General features: G+C 42.0%; 2 protein-coding genes and 1 non-coding gene across 7 annotated transcripts in view; 1 reads left to right on the top strand and 2 right to left on the bottom strand.

Annotated features, from left to right (window-relative positions):
- Positions 1 to 958: 958 nt before the first annotated feature.
- rs3a (40S ribosomal protein S3a) lies at positions 959 to 5,128 on the bottom strand. Its single transcript, NM_001141317.2, is given in 6 exon segments — positions 959 to 1,120; positions 1,699 to 1,808; positions 2,144 to 2,352; positions 2,992 to 3,179; positions 4,122 to 4,225; positions 5,044 to 5,128. Coding segments are annotated over 6 exon segments (801 nt in total). The 5' UTR covers positions 5,106 to 5,128; the 3' UTR covers positions 959 to 992.
- Positions 1,542 to 1,671, bottom strand: LOC123742596 (small nucleolar RNA SNORA17). The gene has a single exon (XR_006769750.1). It is a non-coding gene; the product is annotated as a small nucleolar RNA SNORA17 (small nucleolar RNA).
- Positions 5,129 to 13,070: 7,942 nt separating the features above from the next.
- Positions 13,071 to 21,212, top strand: part of LOC106602365 (lipopolysaccharide-responsive and beige-like anchor protein) — a 334,228-nt gene continuing 326,086 nt past the window's right edge. For all 5 annotated transcript variants that reach the window (XM_045716597.1, XM_045716594.1, XM_045716596.1 and 2 more), the window contains exon 1: positions 13,071 to 13,991. In XM_045716597.1, coding sequence (XP_045572553.1) covers positions 13,809 to 13,991 — 183 coding nt within the window. In that variant the 5' untranslated portion in view covers positions 13,071 to 13,808. The remainder of the gene's footprint in view (positions 13,992 to 21,212) is intronic.

Raw genomic sequence — 21,212 nt, 5'->3', positions numbered from 1 at the left:
ACCAAATAAATTGACATTTCCTGAATGTGTCATTGTACGAAGGGGTTTTCTTAAATGGAGAATTACAACAAACGGGGTGGAAAGTGATCAGGGACAAATCAGTTTTTTTTTTTTTAAGATAATGAAAGAAAATATTTTATGCCTTATATTTCTCAGAAGTTGATTACACCCGGGGACATGGCAAAACAAACATCCACTGAAAGGTGTTAAAGCCATAAAATTCCCTTTCAAGATGTTTAAAGCAAAGGATACCTGGCCTTTTGGGATCTACATTTTACACCAAGATTTTTCCTGAGGACAGAAAAGGCACCACATAGGAATGACCCAATAGCACATGAGGCCCAATTAATCAAGAGAAGTTGGCTTGTTTTTACATTTTACCTCCATATGGCAGTCAATTAAATTAACCTATATTGCAATATGATGTAATTGAGCACCTTGAATCTTAATTTGAGCATGAGTGCCATGGTAACATTACAGCATAAATGCTACCTGTAAAGTGTTGGTCCCATGAGCTGAAATAAGATCCACAAAATATTTACATCCCTATTAGTGCGCATTTCTCCTTTGCCAAGAACTCATTCACCTGATTAAACAGCATGATCATTACACAGGTGTACCTTGTGCTGTGGACAAAGGCCAATTTAAAATGTGCCGTTCAACACAATGCCAGAGATGTCTCAAGTTAAGGGAGTGTGCCATTGGCATGCTGACTGCAGGAATGTCCACCAGAGATGTGAACGGTAATTTCTAAACCATAAGCCGCCTCCGTTTTAGAATTTGGCATTACGTCCAACCGGCCTCAACCGCGTAACACGGTGAGTTTTGCATAGCATTTCTTTTTCCAGATAGTTATAGAAACCATAAATTCTTTGATTTCTGCCTGAAAAAGAATAGCTCTATACAAAATACCTTAAAAAACAACCATCCCATTAACAGAAGACACCAACAGTTGAGTATCATTTACATTTTTTATTAAATCTGTCAGGTGTTTAGACGGTCTCTTGGATGGGGGGCTCGTAACCGTCGGCCCTATCCACCTTAGCCCCGGTGTCGTCCCCAGAGGGCTTGGCTGCACTGCTGCCACCACCCTCACCGTGGAGCTCCATCAGTTTGCCCACTGGAAGGAGACAAGAATTATATAAGCACAACACCAGAGTACAACTCAACAGGCTGTTAGAGACATTGGATAAGTCGCTTAGGATAATTTAGTATGCTAGGCTGTGTTTACACAATCCAAATCTGATCTTTTTGACAATAATTATTTGGCCAAAAGATCAGAATTGGGCTGCCTGTAAATGCAGCCATACCGGCATATGTTGAGATACAATTATGTCGTGCAGAACTGCTGCCAGATGCTGGGGAGGGGACCTTACAGTGGTCATGATTAAACCAAGCTCAGTCAAAGGTGACCTTCAATAACCTTGGTTATTTTAGGTTAAGGTTGTTTTTTTGTGGAGGTTATTTAATGCATGGTAAGTTGTTGACCAAGATCCTGAATAGGCTTTCTTTCACACCATCAATTGTTTAGTATTGTGCCATCTGTCGGAGCCATGATCACTCCAAGTACCCACCGTTCTGGGTCCTTGGCGTAGACATAACCCTTTCACTCTCCGCCCCTTATGACACAGGCTCGACACATTGTCGGACTGCAACGCCTCAAGGGGCAGGATAGGTTTGAGGTTCAAGGTGACTTACACTCAAACTTGGGCTTCTTCAGCATCTTAACCTTCCTGACGTAGACGTCGTGGAGGGGGTAGATGGACTGGCAGGCCTTCTCAATGTCCTTGCCAACAGAGTCAGGGATCCTAGAGGACAAAGGGAAAAGAAGTGAATCAGTAAGAGGGAACCTGGCTTGGCTACTGATAATGACCGGCTGAGAGATCTAGTTAAATTACTGGCTGCCTTCATTGAAAGCCATTCAACTTACTCAGACATCAACATTTAACTGTACACAATTAAAGATGCAGGAAAAGTGTAAGACACATGCAAAATTTTGTTGAAATAAATGATTTGCTTCATCTAACAGCCAATCAATATGCATGCCCATACATGCACTCCATGTTGCATTTCACATGGACCACATCTTCCCAGAGTGCAGAATATTCTATTGAACCAGCAACAGGACGGCGAACATCCTTACAGCTTGTTGACGACTTCCTTCAGGTCATTGGTCTGGACCTCACGGGTCATGATCTCCATCATCTTCTTCCTGATCTGACGGACCTGCTGGTGCTGGGCGTACGACGTCTTCCTGATCTGGTTGGTGCGCTTCTTGGTGAAGCCAACACAGAATAGACGCAAGAGGTAGCCGTCTGTGGTCTTCACGTCCACATGGGCCTCAATCATGGTCTGGCGGGGAGACAGGATAAAGGTAAATTCATAGTTTTGGGTACATCGGGCCCAACACGTTATCAATAACATTACAGGGCAGAGGTTAAATCATAGTGTTGAGATGACCCATAATGGTACATCACTTTTGAAGGTGGTGTGACAGTATTAGGGTACAGCGTTGAAATTGTGGTTTACATTCCACGTGTGCTGAGAAAAACTATGAGGGAAAGGTGGTGCCTTTCAGCTTAAAGTTGCAATGACACTTTTTGGGTGACCTGACCAAATTCACATAGAAATGTGAGTTATAGCTCTGTCATTCTCATGGAAAGCAAGTATAAGAAGCGGTAGATGTTTGTTTTTTCTATGCTTCCTGTTCTTAAGATTTGCATCTTTTGTAGACCAGCTTTAAAAAGCTGAAAATACAAAATATTACATCGGTTTAGATGGTATAATGATTCTCTAAACAAAGACTGGTTATTTTGTCAAACAAACTGAAATTAGTCAAACTAAATGGCAGAGTGATTTCTGCATATTGCACCTTTAATGACAGTATGACCCATTTCCATACATTTTGTACTGTGATTATAAAGGCATATCAAAACCACAATATCTCCACAAATCCAGCTGTGTGTTCCATCCTCCTGTAGGATTCCTCACCTGCCACTTCTTGACCATGGAGCACATCTTGTCACGGGTCAGGTCCATGCCGTGGAAGTTAGTCAGGCAGTTCTTTCCCTGCACGTCTTCTGAGATCAGCTTGAACTTGCGGAAGGCCACCTCATCGTTCTGCAGGTCAGCGAGGCTCACCTCGAACACACGTCCCTTCAGACCATCAGAGGCGATTCCTGGTAGAACAGATTAGTTGATGTGGGACGCAGTGAGGGGAATGGAGGCCAAGGCAGGGAACATCACATCTCTTCACCAGTAATCAGTGGCAATCATTGGGCCGAAACAATCTGTCATCATGCATTCCCATTGTGTTAAGTACGGTACAAACAAAACCAAGACAAGACCGACAATCTGAAACTATTTTAAAAAGGAAAACTCAAGGGACATTACTGACCAACAAACCCATATTAAAATGATAGTTTTAGGACAACTTCAGGACTCTATTAGTTGGGACTCCGAGTTGTGCATCGTTCTGGTGTTTTGACGGAAATAACCCTACCACCAGGGTCGGCGTCGCCAAACAAACGCTTCCCGTCAACAAAAGCACATGTATAATCTCTAGGAACTCTACTTACCAGATGTAGTGAAATGTGTACCTCGGTATTAAATGGTAGATTTTGTGGTAGGCAGTCTCGCGTGAAGAGCGTGGTCTAATGGCAGACCGCTGTCTAACTTTTGCGGTTCCGACAAAAGTTGGATACTGATGTTGATTTGATAGGAGGAACATTTCACGTTGTCTGGTACATTCCTAGAGATTATACATAAGCTTTTGTTGACCGGACATTTTTTGGGGCGAAGGGTTATTTTTTTGGCGGTAGGGTTATTATCTGTCACCACCCACCAGAACGATGCACAACTCGGTGAGTCCAACCAATATACAGACTCCCAAAGTTGTCCCAAAGCTAGTTGAATTAGGCTACCTAGTTAGCTGGTTACAGTACAAGGTCTGGAGTTCACCTCACTTTAATCAACCCCCAGTTCCCAAACCGTGCTATAATTCCACTGAACCATGTGGCTCTGTCTGCAGTTATTCTGCTGCATGTTAGTCTTCATACTGGTAGCCATCACCACTGAACCATGTGTTGCTCCATTAATCGGCATCTGAAAAGCAGACTTACTGGTTCCCTGAGTCCTGGAGACCAAGGTCTTGCCAATGTTGCGGATGTTGAACATAGCGGGTGCCTTGACATCATACCAGTCCTTCTTGGAGAAAGGGTCGACACTGGGGGATAGAGAAAGTAGTGTGGTCAACATCAGTTATTATATGACACAGGCCTATGTAGCTAGCTAAAGAAACTAAGGTTGCAGTCTAGTTTACGTGAAACCAACCAATGGGCTAACGTTAACTTGTTATTGTCAAATGCTGGCAATGGTATGAAAGTCAACTTCCAGTACAATCAAACGTGGAAATTCAACAGGCACCTGGCTAATCAATAAAACATGACTGTGATAGCATAACGTTAACTAGCTGGTTACTAACGCAAGGCCCAGCTAACTGGCTAAATTATCTTACCTGACAAATTTGACTTTTCTCGCTAACGATTGAAGGGTTGGCACCACGCACATGTAGCCCTGGCTGGCTTGGATACAATACTTTAATTCTGTTTGACCACACCATTTCGTAGAAAATACTTCGTCTAGCTAACGTTTGCCAGCCATGAACATAACGTGGACATGTTTGCCATCTTGCTAGCCACCATAGCTACATGAATGATCTAGTTAGGTAGCTTAGCTTGTTAAGACAGCCGATGTTGCTAGATTACAGGCAATGTGTGCATTTCGGCGCATTTATATAAAATGTTTCACGATATGCAGCCTGGGTTAAGGCTTTGACAGTCTCTTACATAACATTTCAGTGTCGCTTATGCACAAACTCATGAACACTGAATGCGCACGGAATTTAGCAGATTAGCAACAGTGACCGGCCTGAGTGCATCCAGTCAACATCAACCTCATCCTTCACATTTTCAAACTGAAAGTCAATAACCTGAACTTAATAGTGTATATTGCACGATTTAATGGATGAATTGCGCTACTTACATCTTCTTTTTGGCACCTTTTTTGCCACCTTTGGTCAGCCTCTTATTCTTGCCGACTGCCATGTTGGCTACAGGGAGTGAAAGAGAAGGAAATAGGAATTATCGCGATATTTCTATGATATGAGATTTCTCACATCTCGCGATACGTTGAGACCTCAAAACAAGCACGTTGTCGTTCACAACTGGCCTAGCGTGATATCGCAGTCCTTTATTTGATACGTTATAACAACATTTAATAAACTCAGGAAGCGTTTGCTACATTGTATGATATAGTATTGTTATGCACAATATTAATATTTCTATCCTGATCCTGCTGTATCCACTACAATAGCTGCTGCTTCTGCAAAATCTAATGGGGATGCAAATAAACAATTAACACCCCCACTTTGACAGTTAGCTCAGTTCATACGCTCACATGAATGATTGACATTCAGTCTGACACATATTGTGTTGTATGTCTGAAATTCTGTAAATAAATACATAATTATATTATATAATTCATATATGATTTATAATAATATGAATCTCTGTTCCAGAATGAATGAATATATGCATAAACATGTAACTGAGTATAAAATATAAATTAGAACAGCCACTGGTTTTTACTGTGGCAGTGAAATATGATGCACCAACACTTTCACAAAATAACAAAATTCAACTTACAGTCGCTGTCTGTGGAGAAATTAGCAGTCATATGAGCAGACCCATAATAACTTAAATAAATTCAACCGAAATATTCACATATATTCATGATGAAGGAAAGACTATTCACCTGAATTATGAGAAAATAAACATATATTGACTTAACTCAGTATTTTCCAAACTCGGTCCTGGGGACTCTAGGGGGTGCACGTTTTGGTTTTTGGCCTAGCGCTACACAGCTGATTCAAATCATCATAATGTAATGATGTGTTGATTATTTGAATCAGATGTGTAGTGCTGGGGTTTAAAAACAAAACATGCATCCCTTGGAGTTTGGAGAACACTGACTTAACTATTCACAACATGTATATGCATGCTATGTTAAACTATATCTTATATGCATATTATTATGTTAAACTACATCTTATATACATATTATTATGTTAAACTATATCTTATATGCATGTTATTATGTTAAACTATATGTTATATGCATGTATATTACTCAATACTCTGTACTGTATTACACTATTCAGTCAGCCAAGTACACTGCGTGACGTCAGCCCTAACATGCTGTATGAGTGAACCAACAAGTGAATATTTAATGAAGAAAACAGGTTGAACCTGAATCTCAAACCGTTAACATTCCATGCAGGTGTGTCTTGCCTCCTCCCGTTACTAGGACACTGATACAACTGTGTCATTACAGGGTTAGGGATGACGCCTAGCTGAGCTGAACCTGGTGACAATGTAAACATTTACATACATTCATTCTAGACCTAGAGAATTCTTATTCTTATTCTAGAGAATAAGAACACCTCCTCCCAACTGCCCACTGCACTGAGGATAGGAAACTGTCACCACCGATAAGCCCACTATAATTGAGAATTTCAATAAGCATTTTTCTACGGCTGGCCATGCTTTCCACCTAACTACCCCTACTGCATTCAACAGCACTGCACCCCCCACAGCTACTCGCCCAAGCCTCCCCCATTTCTCCTTCTCCCAAATCCATTCAGCTGATGTTCTGAAATAAGAACAATACTGTGCTGCCGTATTCATTGACCTGGCCAAAGCTTTTGACTCTGTTAATCACCACATCCTCATCGGCAGACTCAGTAGCCTTGGTTTCTCAAACGATTGCGTCGCCTGGTTCACCAACTACTTCTCTGACAGAGTTCAGTGTGTCAAATCGGAGGGCCTGCTGTCCGGACCTCTGGCAGTCTCTATGGGGGTACCACAGGGTTCAATTCTTGGGCCAACTCTTTTCTCTGTATACATCAATGATGTCGCTCTTGCTGCTGGTGAATCTCTGATCCACCTCTACGCAGACGACACTATTCTGTATACTTCTGGCCCTTCTTTGGACACTGTCTTAACAACCCTCCAGACGAGCTTCAATGCCATTCAACTCTCCTTCCGTGGTCTCCAACTGCTCCTAAACACAAGTAAAACTAAATGCATGCTCTTCAACCGATCGCTGCCTGCACCTGCCTGCCTGTCCAGCATCACTTCTCTGGACGGTTCTGACTTAGAATTTGTGGACAACTACAAATACCTAGGTGTCTGGTTAGACTGTAAACTCTCCTTCCAGACTCACATCAATAATCTCCAATCCAAAGTTAAATCTAGAATTGGCTTCCTATTTCGCAACAAAGCATCCTTCACTCATGCTGCCAAACATACCCTCGTAAAACTTACCATCCTACCAATCCTCGACTTCGGCGATGTCATTTACAAAATAGCCTCCAATACCCTACTCAACAAGCTGGATGCAGTCTATCACAGTGCCATCCGTTTTGTCACCAAAGCCCCATATACTACCCACCACTGCGACCTGTACGCTCTCGTTGGCTGGCCTTCGCTTCATACTTGTCGCCAAACACATTGGCTCCAGGTCATCTACAAGACCCTGCTAGGTAAAGTCCCCCCTTATCTCCGCTCATTGGTCACCATAGCAGCACCCACCTGTAGCACACGCTCCAGCAGGTATATCTCTCTGGTCCCCCCTAAAGCCAACTCCTCCTTTGGTCATCTCTCCTTCCAGTTCTCTGCTGCCAATGACTGGAACGAACTACAAAAATCTCTGAAACTGGAAACACTTATCTCCCTCACTAGCTTTAAGCACCAGCTATCAGAGCAGCTCCCAGATCACTGCACCTGTACATAGCCCATCTATAATTTAGCCCAAACTACTACCTCTTCCCCTACTGTATTTATTTATTTTATTTATTTTGCTCCTTTGCACCATATTATTTATATTTTAACTTTGAACTTTCTTCAAACTATAATTCTACCATTCCAGTGTTTTACTTGCTATACTTGATTTACTTTGCCACCATGGCCTTTTTTGCCTTTACCTCCCTTATCTCACATCATTTGCTCACATTGTATATAGTCTTATTTTTTTCTACTGCATCATTGATTGTATGTTGTTTTACTCCATGTGTAACTCTGTGTTTTTGTATGTTGTCGAACTGCTATGCTTTATCTTGGCCAGGTCGCAATTGTAAATGAGAACTTGTTCTCAACTTGCCTACCTGGTTAAATAAAGGTGAAATAAATAAATAAAAAATAAAGACCTACATTGTCTCTACACTCTTAGAAAAAAGGGTTCCAAAAGGGTTCTTCGGCTGTCTACATGTAGAACCCTCTGTGGACAGGGTTCTTCATGGAACCCAAAAGAGTTCTACATGGAACCAAAAAAGGTTCTTCAAAGAGTTATTTTATGGGGACAGCCAAAGAACCCTTTTGAGTTCTAGATAGCACATTTTTTCCAAGATTGTATACAGTAACTGAAAGGTACTCTTTAATGTTCAACATATGTCCTAATGTTGGTGAGGCCTAATTCGGTCAAATCCCTCATATGTACAGTATACATAAATCATATACATTTTATAAATGAGTCTGTGAATGTGCACGTTAGAGACATGTTGTAACACCTAGTGAAGATTAATTTAAATAGAATTAATAACATTCCTGTCATCTCCTTGTCAGGGATAATCCCTGATCAGGAGAATGGAAGTGGGGGTCTTTAAAGCTTAACAACCATCCAACATGGACTAAGTGCTTATCTTGTCCCTGAAAACGTTTTGAACCCCTCACCTGGCTTTAAAATCAGCAGGCGCCCAAAAAGGTCTTACTCTTGTCCCTGAAAACGTTTTGAACCCCTCACCTGGCTTTAAAATCAGCAGGCGCCCAAAATGTTCTTAATCTTGTCACTGAAAACGTTTTGACCTTCTCGCCTGGTTGAAGCCAACAACCAAAATCAAGAGAGGTGCGGCATTCTCTTCTCTCACAACATGCCTCCAAAAAACGTTATCTTGATTGCCTGCCATATTGCCTACCTTCTGTAGCATGCTGCTAAAAATCAGCCTCCTATTCAGAAAGGCATTATCATCATCAACGAATTTACCCACTGGGTACACACTGGTTGAATCAACGTTGCTTGCTTTCCAAACTGTACATTTTTCCCACGATTGTATTTCGAAATTTGCAAAATGCAAACCGACAGCCGCATAGAATATAATCCATAGATGGCAGTTCCCATTTAAATCAGGACTGGCAGCCAATGATAGTGAACCCATGAGTTTAACACTCAAATTGCCAGGGTAAGAGGTTCCAAATCCCTTTTATGGATTATATGTCTATGGTCACAATGCAACAAGCTGTATATTTGGCGTGCATGCTGGCCAAATTGCGGCCTCCCGACTGTAGGCAACCGGTAACTGCCAAAATAAAGGAAACACTTGAGAAAGTGAGGGATACAAAGTGTATGTTATGGTGTGTGGGGTGCATTTTCCTGGCATGGTTTATGTCCACTTGTAGAATCTATGCCAAGGCGCATTGAAGCTGTTCTGGCAGCTTGTGGTGACCCAATACCCTAAGACACTTTATGCTGGTGTTTCCTTTATTTTGTTAGTTACCTGTATGCACTTTTGATACAATTTAATCCACAGTTATTTTCTTAAAACTATTGATCCTCTGTGGCTAAATTATGCACTCGGGGTATTTTGAACATTGAGAGCAGGCTCCTGTGGTTGGAAAAAAAAACGTAATTGTGTTTTTTTGGCTCTTGGGCCCAGCCCCTGACTCACGCAATTGACCAGTCATATTTATTTATTATGCAGTTTTTTATTAATCGGTTACCCAATCAAGGCAGGGCCCCACAGTTACCCACGTGGGCCCCATACCTCCTCTCCTCCCCCCATCTGATGATTAGTAGAGCGGTAGCAGCAGGTTGTCTACACTCATTGAGAGCGGGCTCCTGAATCCTCCTGTGGTTGGCGGTTGCAGTAAAACAATTATAATATATACTGTATATATATGCTTCTTGGGCCCCCCACTGGCCTGGGCCCAGGGGCTTCAGCCCCGGTAAACACCTGCATTAAACCGGCCCTGTCCATGTCATTTCAACAAAATGACATTGAACCAAAGTGGAATAGACCTTGAATTGACATCTGTGCCCAGTGGGTAGTCTCTGGAGAGATGTGTGTAATTCCCTCTTGTCACCATAATGCAACAGCCTTCACTCAGCTTCGTTTTCTGATGGAATCTGCCCCATGGGGGGTTCAAAGTAAATCCAAGCTTCACGCAGAATACATTTCTTAAAGAAAACAGTCAAGAGGATGTGTGTTCCAACCATATGGTTTTAGCAGCATTTATTTGTTCAAGATATTAAAAAAATATATATTTCCCTCAGGTATTGATTTAGAAGGATATAATGAATGTTCATTCAAAGAAAAGATGACAGCACTTTGGCACAAAGCTCTGTGAGTAGCTGAATTCATTAATGCGTTGTGGAACACAAAAGACAAAACAAGAAAAGAAAATGTTGTAAATTAAATGTGTATTTAATTAACGTCATCAAGGTTGCAGTTCAACAGCCCACTATGAAATACAAGTTACTATATCAACACTCTCTCTTACTTTCATTTTATAGGTTACCTCTGGTAAGTCAGTGCAAAAGTGTCTTGACTTGAACCAAGCCTGCATGTAAATTAAAGCATTTCACTGTAGTAAGCACTTATATTTCAGGTCACTGCTACAGAGACCAACCTTGACTTTGTCTACCTCCCAAATGGAACCCTATTCCCTTTACAGTGCACTTCTTTTGATCAGAGCCCCCATAGGGCTCTGGTCAAATGTAGCGCACATTAAAAGGAACAGGGTGCCATTTGGGACGCAGCCTCTGTCTGATGCTGGAACTCAACTGACTGCCTCGTGTCCCAGTGTCCCCAGGGAGAGGGACTGCTTGTGAGGTCAAAAGAATTGTGGCGGTGCCTGACTCCTTGGCAACAGCACTAGAACTGCGTCCTAAAATGGCACATTATTCCCCACACAGTGCACTCCTTTTGGCGAGAGCCTTACGGGCCCTGGTCAAAAGTAGTGCACTATATAGGGAATATGGTGCCATTTAGGATGCAGCCTAGGACTGGGAGCCATCCCCCATCCCATTGAGCAACTGAAGTCATCCTGTATCAGAGCCTCCTAGGAGATGAGAGGAGACACACATCTTAATCATGCAATAACGATCTTTGTTCAAATACATAGCATTTTATCTTTTATTACACTTCAATCATACATAGGCTATTCAATACACGTAGGCTAAATGAAATAGAAACCTATCTGACAATGTATTTATTTGGTCTCATAAACGTCTTCAACAAGTTTCAGGTTTTAATGTCACGTGCACAAGTACAGTGCAATGCCTTTCTTGCAACATGGGTCAGTGACTGGAAGAGGCAAGAGAAGCATCGCTGTCACATCGTTTTAATGTCTGGTTTCTATCACCTCCGGTTGCATTACAGCTGTCAATGTTCCACTGCATGGACTGTAGAGAGAAGCATCACAATTTACATGTCTCATGTGAATATGACTTACATTTTTTTACAGCAGGACATTATTTTGCCTACTCTTATTTTTATCAATAATATAAACATGTTTACAAATGTTTCCCCTTCTATACAACTGTAACCATGGTTGCATAATGTGGGTAGATAATGCCTAAAGTCTGCCTATAGGAAAAAATAAACATTACATTGACAACCATTATTACAGCCTAATCCTTAGAGTTTTTATATGCAATTTGTTTAATGCAAAATCTCTGGTATGTCTTTGAGTGCACATCAGTAGATGACTCCTGACTCGAGCAAGTATCTTTCTCTTGCCTTTAGACGTCTCTGCATTATAGGCCAACTGGCTACAATATGAGGCGAAATTGTACACTAGACTCTATTCCTTTGGAACCGAATATTTGTGAAGCGCTGCTCGTTTCCTGCATTATAAGCCTGCCCTCTATCCCTGGCATGAACAAGTCCACAGCGCCATCCACCTGGGCTACACCTGAGACCATTGAGATATATCAACGCCTGAGACACCCTGTCGAAGTCACTCGATGCCAACTGCGCATGCTCCACTCATTACTGTTCTCTTAGCAGCAGGATATTATGCTGGCAGCACGATCGCGGATTTTTTTTCTCCCGTAAATAAGAGTCCCCGTGTAAATACATGCTAAACTTTGGGAATATCGCTTTTTTTTTTGCAATCTAGTGCGGTACAACTGTTTTTCACAGCATTGCAACCAATGTATTGATGTTCTTGTATTATTTATGCATTTCTTTGGAAAGTTTCAACAAATACTGGAATGTTGAAAGCTATTGTAGGCTACATTTAAAGAAATACATGTTTAATAAAATACAAATATATGTTATTGGAATTATTCAATAGAGTCTACAAAACTTAAATTTTTCTCGTGCTAGGCAATGGGTACTTTTTGTGTTGTAGAGAAAAAACTTTACTACCTGTTTCATATAAACTGTGGTGTGAAATACTCAGTCGCATCTCTACTAACCAAATATGGTTAGCTTTGGCAGTGGACTGTGTCGCTTGGCCTGCTTCTGGCTTTTCACTCCCCCCCCCCCTCCATAGCCCCCAATGCAGTACACTATTATAGACTGTACATGGGATACATATTGGCTTGTAAAGATTACTTTTCTACCTGCCTCAGATAAAGTGTGGCGTGAAATACTCAGTAAATACTCAGCCAGCAGCAGACCGTGTGACACAGTCCCCTTCAAAAATGAAACATATTTGGTTATTAGAGACCCTATTGAGTATTTTCCACCCCACATTAGCTGAGACACGTATAAAAGTTATCTCTATAGCACAATATTCTGTATGTGTTTGTAGGTCTTAAAAAAGTTGAAACAATATTTTTTTATTTGATTTCATAAATTACCTATTGCCTTTTCTTGTTGGCACAGTAAAAGTGTCCATTGATTCAAATGCAATATATTTTGAATTGTAATGTTTTGAAATGTGGGCTTTTATTTTGAAGGTTTCCTCGTTACCATACGAACATGACGTCATCATTTGTGCCGCGGGCAGAATACTGGTATAATACTGTTATGGCGGGGAAGAGCTGTAGCAGGGGGTAAATCAGGAAGAGAAAGCGCTGTAAGTGAAATTTGAACAAGTCTAGCAGTTTTTAGGGGAGGACTGAGTGGATGACTGCTGTCCCTTGTCGAGCACCACTGGCGCTGTTGCCGTACTTGAGCCACGTTTAGGAGTTGTTGCTCATGACAGCACTCTACCTGTCAAGCCTGCTGTGACAATAGCAAGTTCTACTGCTGTAGCCTGGCTGGACTAGTGAAGAAATGAAAGTCGCAGGTGCCTCTTATATTTTGACAGAGGGGAGGAAGGGCAAGGTCTCTGCGACTTGCCTTTAGAACCAAATCTTATTAAGCCGGTCCATTTTAGTGAACGGGTTTTGATGCATTATTTCATTCGCCTCCTTATCAAGTTTCCGACCGGGGGAGAGGAGTTCTACATGGAAACGCAGTGACAACTCCAATGTCGCGGTGTCATCGAGTAGAAACCCAACTCTCGTGCGCCTGTGCCTTTCGCGGACTACAAAACGTACTTTGTTGACTCGAAGGCTTATTTTGGGAACTGTTTTGAATGGGGAGGGAAATATTTTCGTTGTTTACCTCCAGACTGTCGACATAGCTGGAAAGAGGATACCATTGTTTTTTTTCTTTCACCGACTTTACTGTATCCCATTACCGCCTTTGGGGGTGAACAGGTGCCTTACCTGTTAACGCCACCTGTCCTCCTGTAGCGATGGCTAGCGAGGAGACGCCTGGTGCTGGGCGACCAGCCGGGCAAGGTGATGGAGCTGCGGCGGTGTCGCTCAACCCTGGGATCCCAATCCGAGGAATCAAAAAGAAATTCGCTGTCCTCGCCGGTCTGGTGGAAGTTGGGGAAGTTTCCAACCGGGACATTGTGGAGACCGTCTTCAACCTGGTAAGCTGATTATCGGAAGCCACACACTAATCTAAATAGTCCCTGGAAACCGTCCATAGAGGATCATGTTACACTGTCTACCAACCTGCCTTTTCTATATTTCTTGGCTACCTTCTGGCCAATATTTGTTTATAATGAAGGCTATATTGTGACAAGGCTACTTCATTAGCTAGCCTACTATATGGTCCAATAGCTGAGTGCATAATATTTACTTCCCATGATAAGGTAACTAGAGTAGTAGGCTATGCGGAACTAGGCTATAGCCTATTAGTTAGAAATGTGTGGGCTAATGGTGCATAAGAGTTTTCTTTGTAGAATTTGCATGGTGATGGAAATGCTATATTGGTTTTACAAATCATTACTTGGAAAAGCTTTGTAACCAACCAGCGAGGCATGATCACTTTTCATATTATTCATACAGGATGCAATGGGCATGGTCTTATCCTGTTCATAGTTTAGAAAAATTATGTTTATAGCCTTATGTTTATAGGTGTCGTAATACCCATACAACCTAGCGATCCACGGAAATGGTTCCAATAGTTTTTTCCAACATTAGTTTTTCCCATAGGGGATTTTAGAAACATTTAAAATAAGGTGTGTGGTTTGTGTAGGCTTACCCTGGCGTTACGTTTTGATAACCATGTAAATCTCTCTCGGACAACTTGTATCAATCTATTCGGCTCTATTTACTCTCAGATTTGTATACATCATGCAAAACTACAAATACCTTCAAGCTCCTGCACGTCATCGCTAGCTGACACCTTTGCTAACAGGTATTGTCAATTTAAAACGTGCACAAGACAGTTAACAGAATTGTAAATTTTAAAGAAATATAGCCAATTTATTCAGTACTACATTTAGCAAACATTAGATAGTTAATCCAGAGATTCTTACCTTTGCCTCGATTCGTCAGTCTCTTCCAGATCATCATGGCATTTGTAGTTCTTTATGATAGCCACGTTAGCATTTCAGTTTTGGGTGGTAAATACAGGCGAATATATTAATAAGTCACCTTGTCCTAGAGAAGTTAACAAAACGGCACGCCAGGGTAAGCCTTCATGAAACACAGCCCTCATTTGAAGTGTTTCTAAAATCCCCTATGGGAAAAATGAATGGTGGAAAAACGATTGGAACCATTTCTCTGTTTGACCGCTAGATTTGATAGGTATTATGACTCCTACTGTGGCACTCTATGGGTACTAAAGGGACATCTTAGTGTCACTTTAGTAACAGTTCTACAGTGGGAGTGTAATAGACACAAGTGCATACTTGTTGGACTGTAAGTATATGGGAACAGGGCCTACATGATATCTCTATGTCATGATTTCAGTTTGTTTAAAAGAGGTGTGTCATATTTCATGATAGTCTGCTCAAATTGCACAATATTATTCTGCCTGTCTCACTCACTCACTCACGCACTCTCTCTGTCTCTGGTTGGCTGCAGACATTGAGGCTCAGGTCTAGGAATGAATGAAACTAATAAAGGATAGGCTAGTGAGTCGCTGAAGCAGAGCATGGAGGGTTAAGTGGAAAAAGAGCAGGAAAGGCTGGCAGTTAATGAGAACGGCAGGAAGAACTGGCAAAACTGCTTTGTCACTGTGGCAACACAATGGAGTCTCCCACACAGTCATCACAGTAGGCTCCATCACACCTACTGGGAGGGATGCGGCTGGTGGGGCACGGCGGCACTGTAACCTCCCTCCCTCCCTCCCTCCCTCCCCACGTGAACACTAAACTCTCTCATGGAGTCAGTCAGTCAGCCCTCACCCTCAGGTAGCCGTGAGGAAAGTGGATAAGTGTCGGACTGCTGGAACAATGCCTTAGCATTTAGAATGCTGTTTCAAATGTCATGCCGAATATAGAACATTGTGTCAAACATTCTTTCTGTCAGTCATGTCTTTCAGTTGAACGATATCACAGTGGTACTAGTTTTATGCACCGTCGTGTTTCCGAGCTCTGTTTTCAGCTGTGTGCTGCTGGCCTGCACGGCGTGAGGTAAACCCAGAAATATTATCCCTCCAGCGACGTGTCTATTATAAAGTGCATATTCATGATAGTTTCTTTATCCAGAGAGGAGAAGACATATAATTGCAGTTCACAGAAATTAGCAGTAGAGACAACCTGCCAGGTCTCCGATGTGCCAGAGTGAGGGGATCTCTCAGGCTGTGGCTTGCATCCCAAATGGCACCCTATTCCCTACATTCTGCATTACTTTTGACCAGAGCCATATGGGACCTGGGTCAAAATGAGTGCACTATATAGGGAATAGGGTGCCATTTGGGAGACAACGTGAGTCCCTGGGCCTACTGATGCATTTGTACCCGACCTGTCTCCCCTCCATTTTCTCTTGTTTGTTTAGCATGGCCAATGTCATTTGAGGTTTTTGAGACATGGCACTTTGCATTTCATGCTCTGTGCTCTTCTTTCTGATCTCTCCTTCTGCTCACTCTTTCGCTCTTACGCTCTCTCTCTCTCTCTCTCTCTCTCAGCTGGATTTATCATAGTGGCTGGAACCTCCTCTCTCCAGAAGTGGCTAATTTGCAGTCGTCCGCGGATGACTCATACAAAGGCAAAATGAATTTATCCTCAAACAAATCTCTAAAATGAATAGGCTATCCAGCCAGACTTAGGACAGTGCAAGGGATCATGGGTAGCATTCTGAATTAGGGCTGTCCCCGACAACAACAAAAAATCTTTGTCTTCCAAGAGTCGTCTGTTCTTTCGACGAATCGATTGGCCAACATTTTTAAACGTGTATTTTTCCATATGTAGACATATCCTATGTGTTTTTAATCAAAAAAAACTATATGCACTGAGCTTATCTGCTGCTTTAAGCGCACTGTTTGATGAAATAATTAAGATACACAAATGACTAGAGGGAGCCGACCTAATTGATTTGTTTGTGTTCAGACTTGCTGTGTTATAAGGACAGCGAGTGACTGTGTGACTAGCATCCATTGTCTCTCTCCTCCATGCTGCAGTGACCACTACAGAACTTCAACAGTGTTTATCCCGCTGTCCATGTTGCTGAAGCTGCAACATAATTACAGCCATTTCTGACTGAAAAGTTCTATTACCAAAATCCCTCATTTGGTAAGGAAAAACATTCCCTATTCCCTCAACTAGTGATGCACCGATATGACATTTTTGGCTGATACCGATATTAACATTTTTAGCGGCCTTTTAAGCATTCTTGTACAGTTAAATAGTTAACACACACATGGAGGCAGCGGTCTAAGGCACTGCATCTCAGTGCAAGAGGCGTCACTAGAGTCTCTGGTTCGAATCCAGGCTGTATCACATCCGGACATGATTGGGAGTCCCATAGGGCAGCGCACAGTTGGCCCAGTGTTGTCCGGATTTAGCCGGGGTAGGCCGCCATTGTAAATAAGAATTTGTTCTTAGCTGACTTGCCTAGTTAAATAAAGGTTACACACAAGTTATTTTGTTGGCATTTACGTATGTCCCCATTACCAGTAAAACATAATCCAAACCTATTTCTTTCACTTACTTGCTGTGCTGTTGTTCATTTGTTCAGTCATTTCATTCTCAACCAGGATTTCTATGGAACGCCGTTTGGGTCTTTGCGTGTCAAAAAATATACTATTTAACACTATTTGACGTGTCAAATAAGCTTGTTGACCAATCAGGACCTGAATATGACTGCATATCACATAATCATTTAACGCTTTCAAACATTTTTTACGTGTTGATTACACTCACTTGTATTTCATATGTCACAACGATTCATCGATACGTATGCTATGATGCTGGTAAAGTTGTCTCGCACACTTACAGTGCTGGTAAAAAAAAGCTAGCTAGCTCATGGATGCAAACAATGTTCTTCCCCAAAAACATAGCGAAACGACATCTGTTTCAGTAGCTATATAGTTAGCTAGCTAACTATATAGCTAGGTGTCATCATCTAAAATAACCCTCATTTATATGACCGTTCTTACATTTACATTTACATTTAAGTCATTTAGCAGACGCTCTTATCCAGAGCGACTTACAAAATGGTGCATTCACCTTATGATATCCAGTGGAACAACCACTTTACAATAGTGCATCTAAATATTTTAAGGGGGGGGTTAGAAGGATTACTTTATCCTATCCTAGGTATTCCTTAAAGAGGTGGGGTTTCAGGTGTCTCCGGAAGGTGGTGATTGACTCCGCTGTCCTGGCGTCGTGAGGGAGCTTGTTCCACCATTGGGGTGCCAGAGCAGCGAACAGTTTTGACTGGGCTGAGCGGGAACTGTGCTTCCTCAGAGGTAGGGGGGCCAGCAGGCCAGTGGTGGATGAACGCAGTGCCCTTGTTTGGGTGTAGGGCCTGATCAGAGCCTGAAGGTATGGAGGTGCCGTTCCCTTCACAGCTCTGTAGGCAATTACCATGGTCTTGTAGCGGATGCGAGCTTCAACTGGAAGCCAGTGGAGAGAGTGGAGGAGCGGGGTGACGTGAGAGAACTTGGGAAGGTTGAACACCAGACGGGCTGCGGCGTTCTGGATGAGTTGTAGGGGTTTAATGGCACAGGCAGGGAGCCCAGCCAACAGCGAGTTGCAGTAATCCAGACGGGAGATGACAAGTGCCTGGATTAGGACCTGCGCCGCTTCCTGTGTGAGGCAGGGTCGTACTCTGCGAATGTTGTAGAGCATGAACCTACAGGATCGTGTCACCGCCTTGATGTTAGTGGAGAACGACAGGGTGTTGTCCAGGATCACGCCAAGGTTCTTAGCACTCTGGGAGGAGGACACAAGGGAGTTGTCAACCGTGATGGCGAGATCATGGAACGGGCAGTCCTTCCCCGGGAGGAAGAGCAGCTCCGTCTTGCCGAGGTTCAGCTTGAGCTGGTGATCCGTCATCCACACTGATATGTCTGACAGACATGCAGAGATGCGATTCGCCGCCTGGTTATCAGAAGGGGGAAAGGAGAAGATTAATTGTGTGTCGTCTGATTTCTTATTTGATTAATGGTGGTCGGAAGCTAGCCACAATAAGGATTAGCTGCAATAGTGGACTTTGTGGTTAGCCTTCAAAATAAAATATGGCATCACTGTCAATGACATACTTTTATTTTGAAGGCAAACCGCAAATTCCACTATTGTGCCTAATCCTTATTGTGGCTAGCTTCACAACACAACCCGTTCCGGTCGAGTCTTTCTAGCCAGATGAAGCTAGCTGGCTGCTTATAATGTTAGCTTTGGGCAACAGGGTTAAGTTGCTGGCTAGCTATTTATTTTCATGAACTGAAGTTCAATTTCAGTTGGCGAACAAGTGGCAACCTAGCTAATACTTACTCACAAGGATTCCTAAATCATTGCTAAGAATGATCAAAATAACTGGAGTTTTTACTGGTCATTGTTTTCAGGCTGGTTGTATTGGTGCTAGCTAGGTGCCAAGCTAAAGCTAGCTACCCCAGAATTTGCGGTCAAACAAATTATGCTTTATTACCAACATGGTATTGTAAACACATCGTTCGTGGCCGGTGTTTGCTTGTTTGCAGACTTTTTTTGTACAGCTTTGACAGTGCTACTGTATCTATTTTGACATGCAAAGACCCACACAGCGTTCCATAGTATGTATGTCATGAAGCTAATAGCAGTGACACTATTACTGTGTAACTCCGGTAGGGCAACATCGGAAAAATAGCGCACTTGGTAGTGTTCACCGGTGCAGAGAACGGTTGATTGTCAAGGGCAATGAATTCCATTATCTTGGCTTTAATGGATTTCGCCTTTGAGTTGTCTCGCTGACATTTTGTTACTCTTTCAAATGACTGCTTGACTTGTTGACTGCTCGATCCACACAGCAGACATTGTGGGCTAGTTTAGGAATGCTGTGTTACACGTATATGGCAAAATTTGACGTGGCGTCAATACGTCATGTACCTTCGTTATATAGGTATGCATGTCAGCTTTGACATCGGTTTTGCACATCGGCATTAAACTAGACATCCGATTCCGATATGTTCACCGATATATTCACCGATATATCGTGCACAACTACCCTCAACCCTTACTCTCTTTACGTGACACATGTATGCATCACATGCACGTGACCAATAGGGCCTGACCTATAGAATATTATAACAAACTCCGAACACGTGACAATAAAATGGATACAGAGGATGTGACAAATAAACTCGAAACAGGGGAATGTACTTGCTGGTTGCTCAGAATGTAGAGGGGAAGTTGGATGTGTGGTATAAATTTGACTAGTTGTGGAAAATACTGGAGATCAAGACAAAGAAGGTAAGGAGCAAGCGCTGCGTCCATGTTATGTGTGGCAAACAGGTGCTGTTAGATTACAATATCATTTTTTTGGACTGTTGGAACAATGTAAACAACACTAAATAAATCATCAGGTTACCAGAGAGTCTGTTGTAATATTGATTTTTGTAAAGCCTTTATTACAGCAATGTCTAAAAACAGTTGCATTCATTTGCGAATGCAATTTCTGAAATGGAACGGTTTATTTGTTGTTTGCTAATTATTCAAGGATCACTTTATTTTATTTTAAAACGAAAATACTTGATTGCATTTAAAATCATGAATGATGTGACAATGTGTAATAATATGAATTAATGAATGATTGATTGATACTGTAGCCTATATAAGTATTGAAATATAGGCCTAAGTAAGTTACGGTATTAAGACTAAACAGGATGTGCTCTTAGGCCTAAAACTCAGTGGTGGTTATACAAGGCTGCTATACTAAACCTACTAATGATAATGACATTACTTATTATTATTATTATGATGATGATGATCATAATAATGATAATAATAACAGTAATAATAGCAATAAGGACATCAAGAAAAAGGAGCATTATTATTATTATTATTATTATTTATTATTATTATAACTTTGCTATTATGCACATAGCAATATGGTCTAGGAAGTGGCGGCAATTCAACAGTGTTTTAGAACCATGGACAGCCACCGCTATCCAATGCGGGAGAAAGCACATTTGTTCAAAAATAATTTGTATTAGTATTGCACCATTGTTCTTATGTTATAACATATACCATTTCAGTAGCACATGTCTTAGTGATGGACTGCCATCCCCACCGCCTCCACAACGGACCAGTCCACTCAGACAGGCGTGAGTCACACAGGTGTCTTGTACACCATGACATTATTATTGTTTTTTGCTACTGTTCGACTAAAGAAATCTCGGTCGACCAACAGCCCATCGACCAAACAATCGACCAGTTGATACC

This window comes from Salmo salar, chromosome ssa04 (assembly GCF_905237065.1).
Source record: "Salmo salar chromosome ssa04, Ssal_v3.1, whole genome shotgun sequence".
NCBI lineage: Eukaryota > Metazoa > Chordata > Actinopteri > Salmoniformes > Salmonidae > Salmo > Salmo salar.
This window is presented reverse-complemented; position numbering and strand designations above follow the sequence as displayed.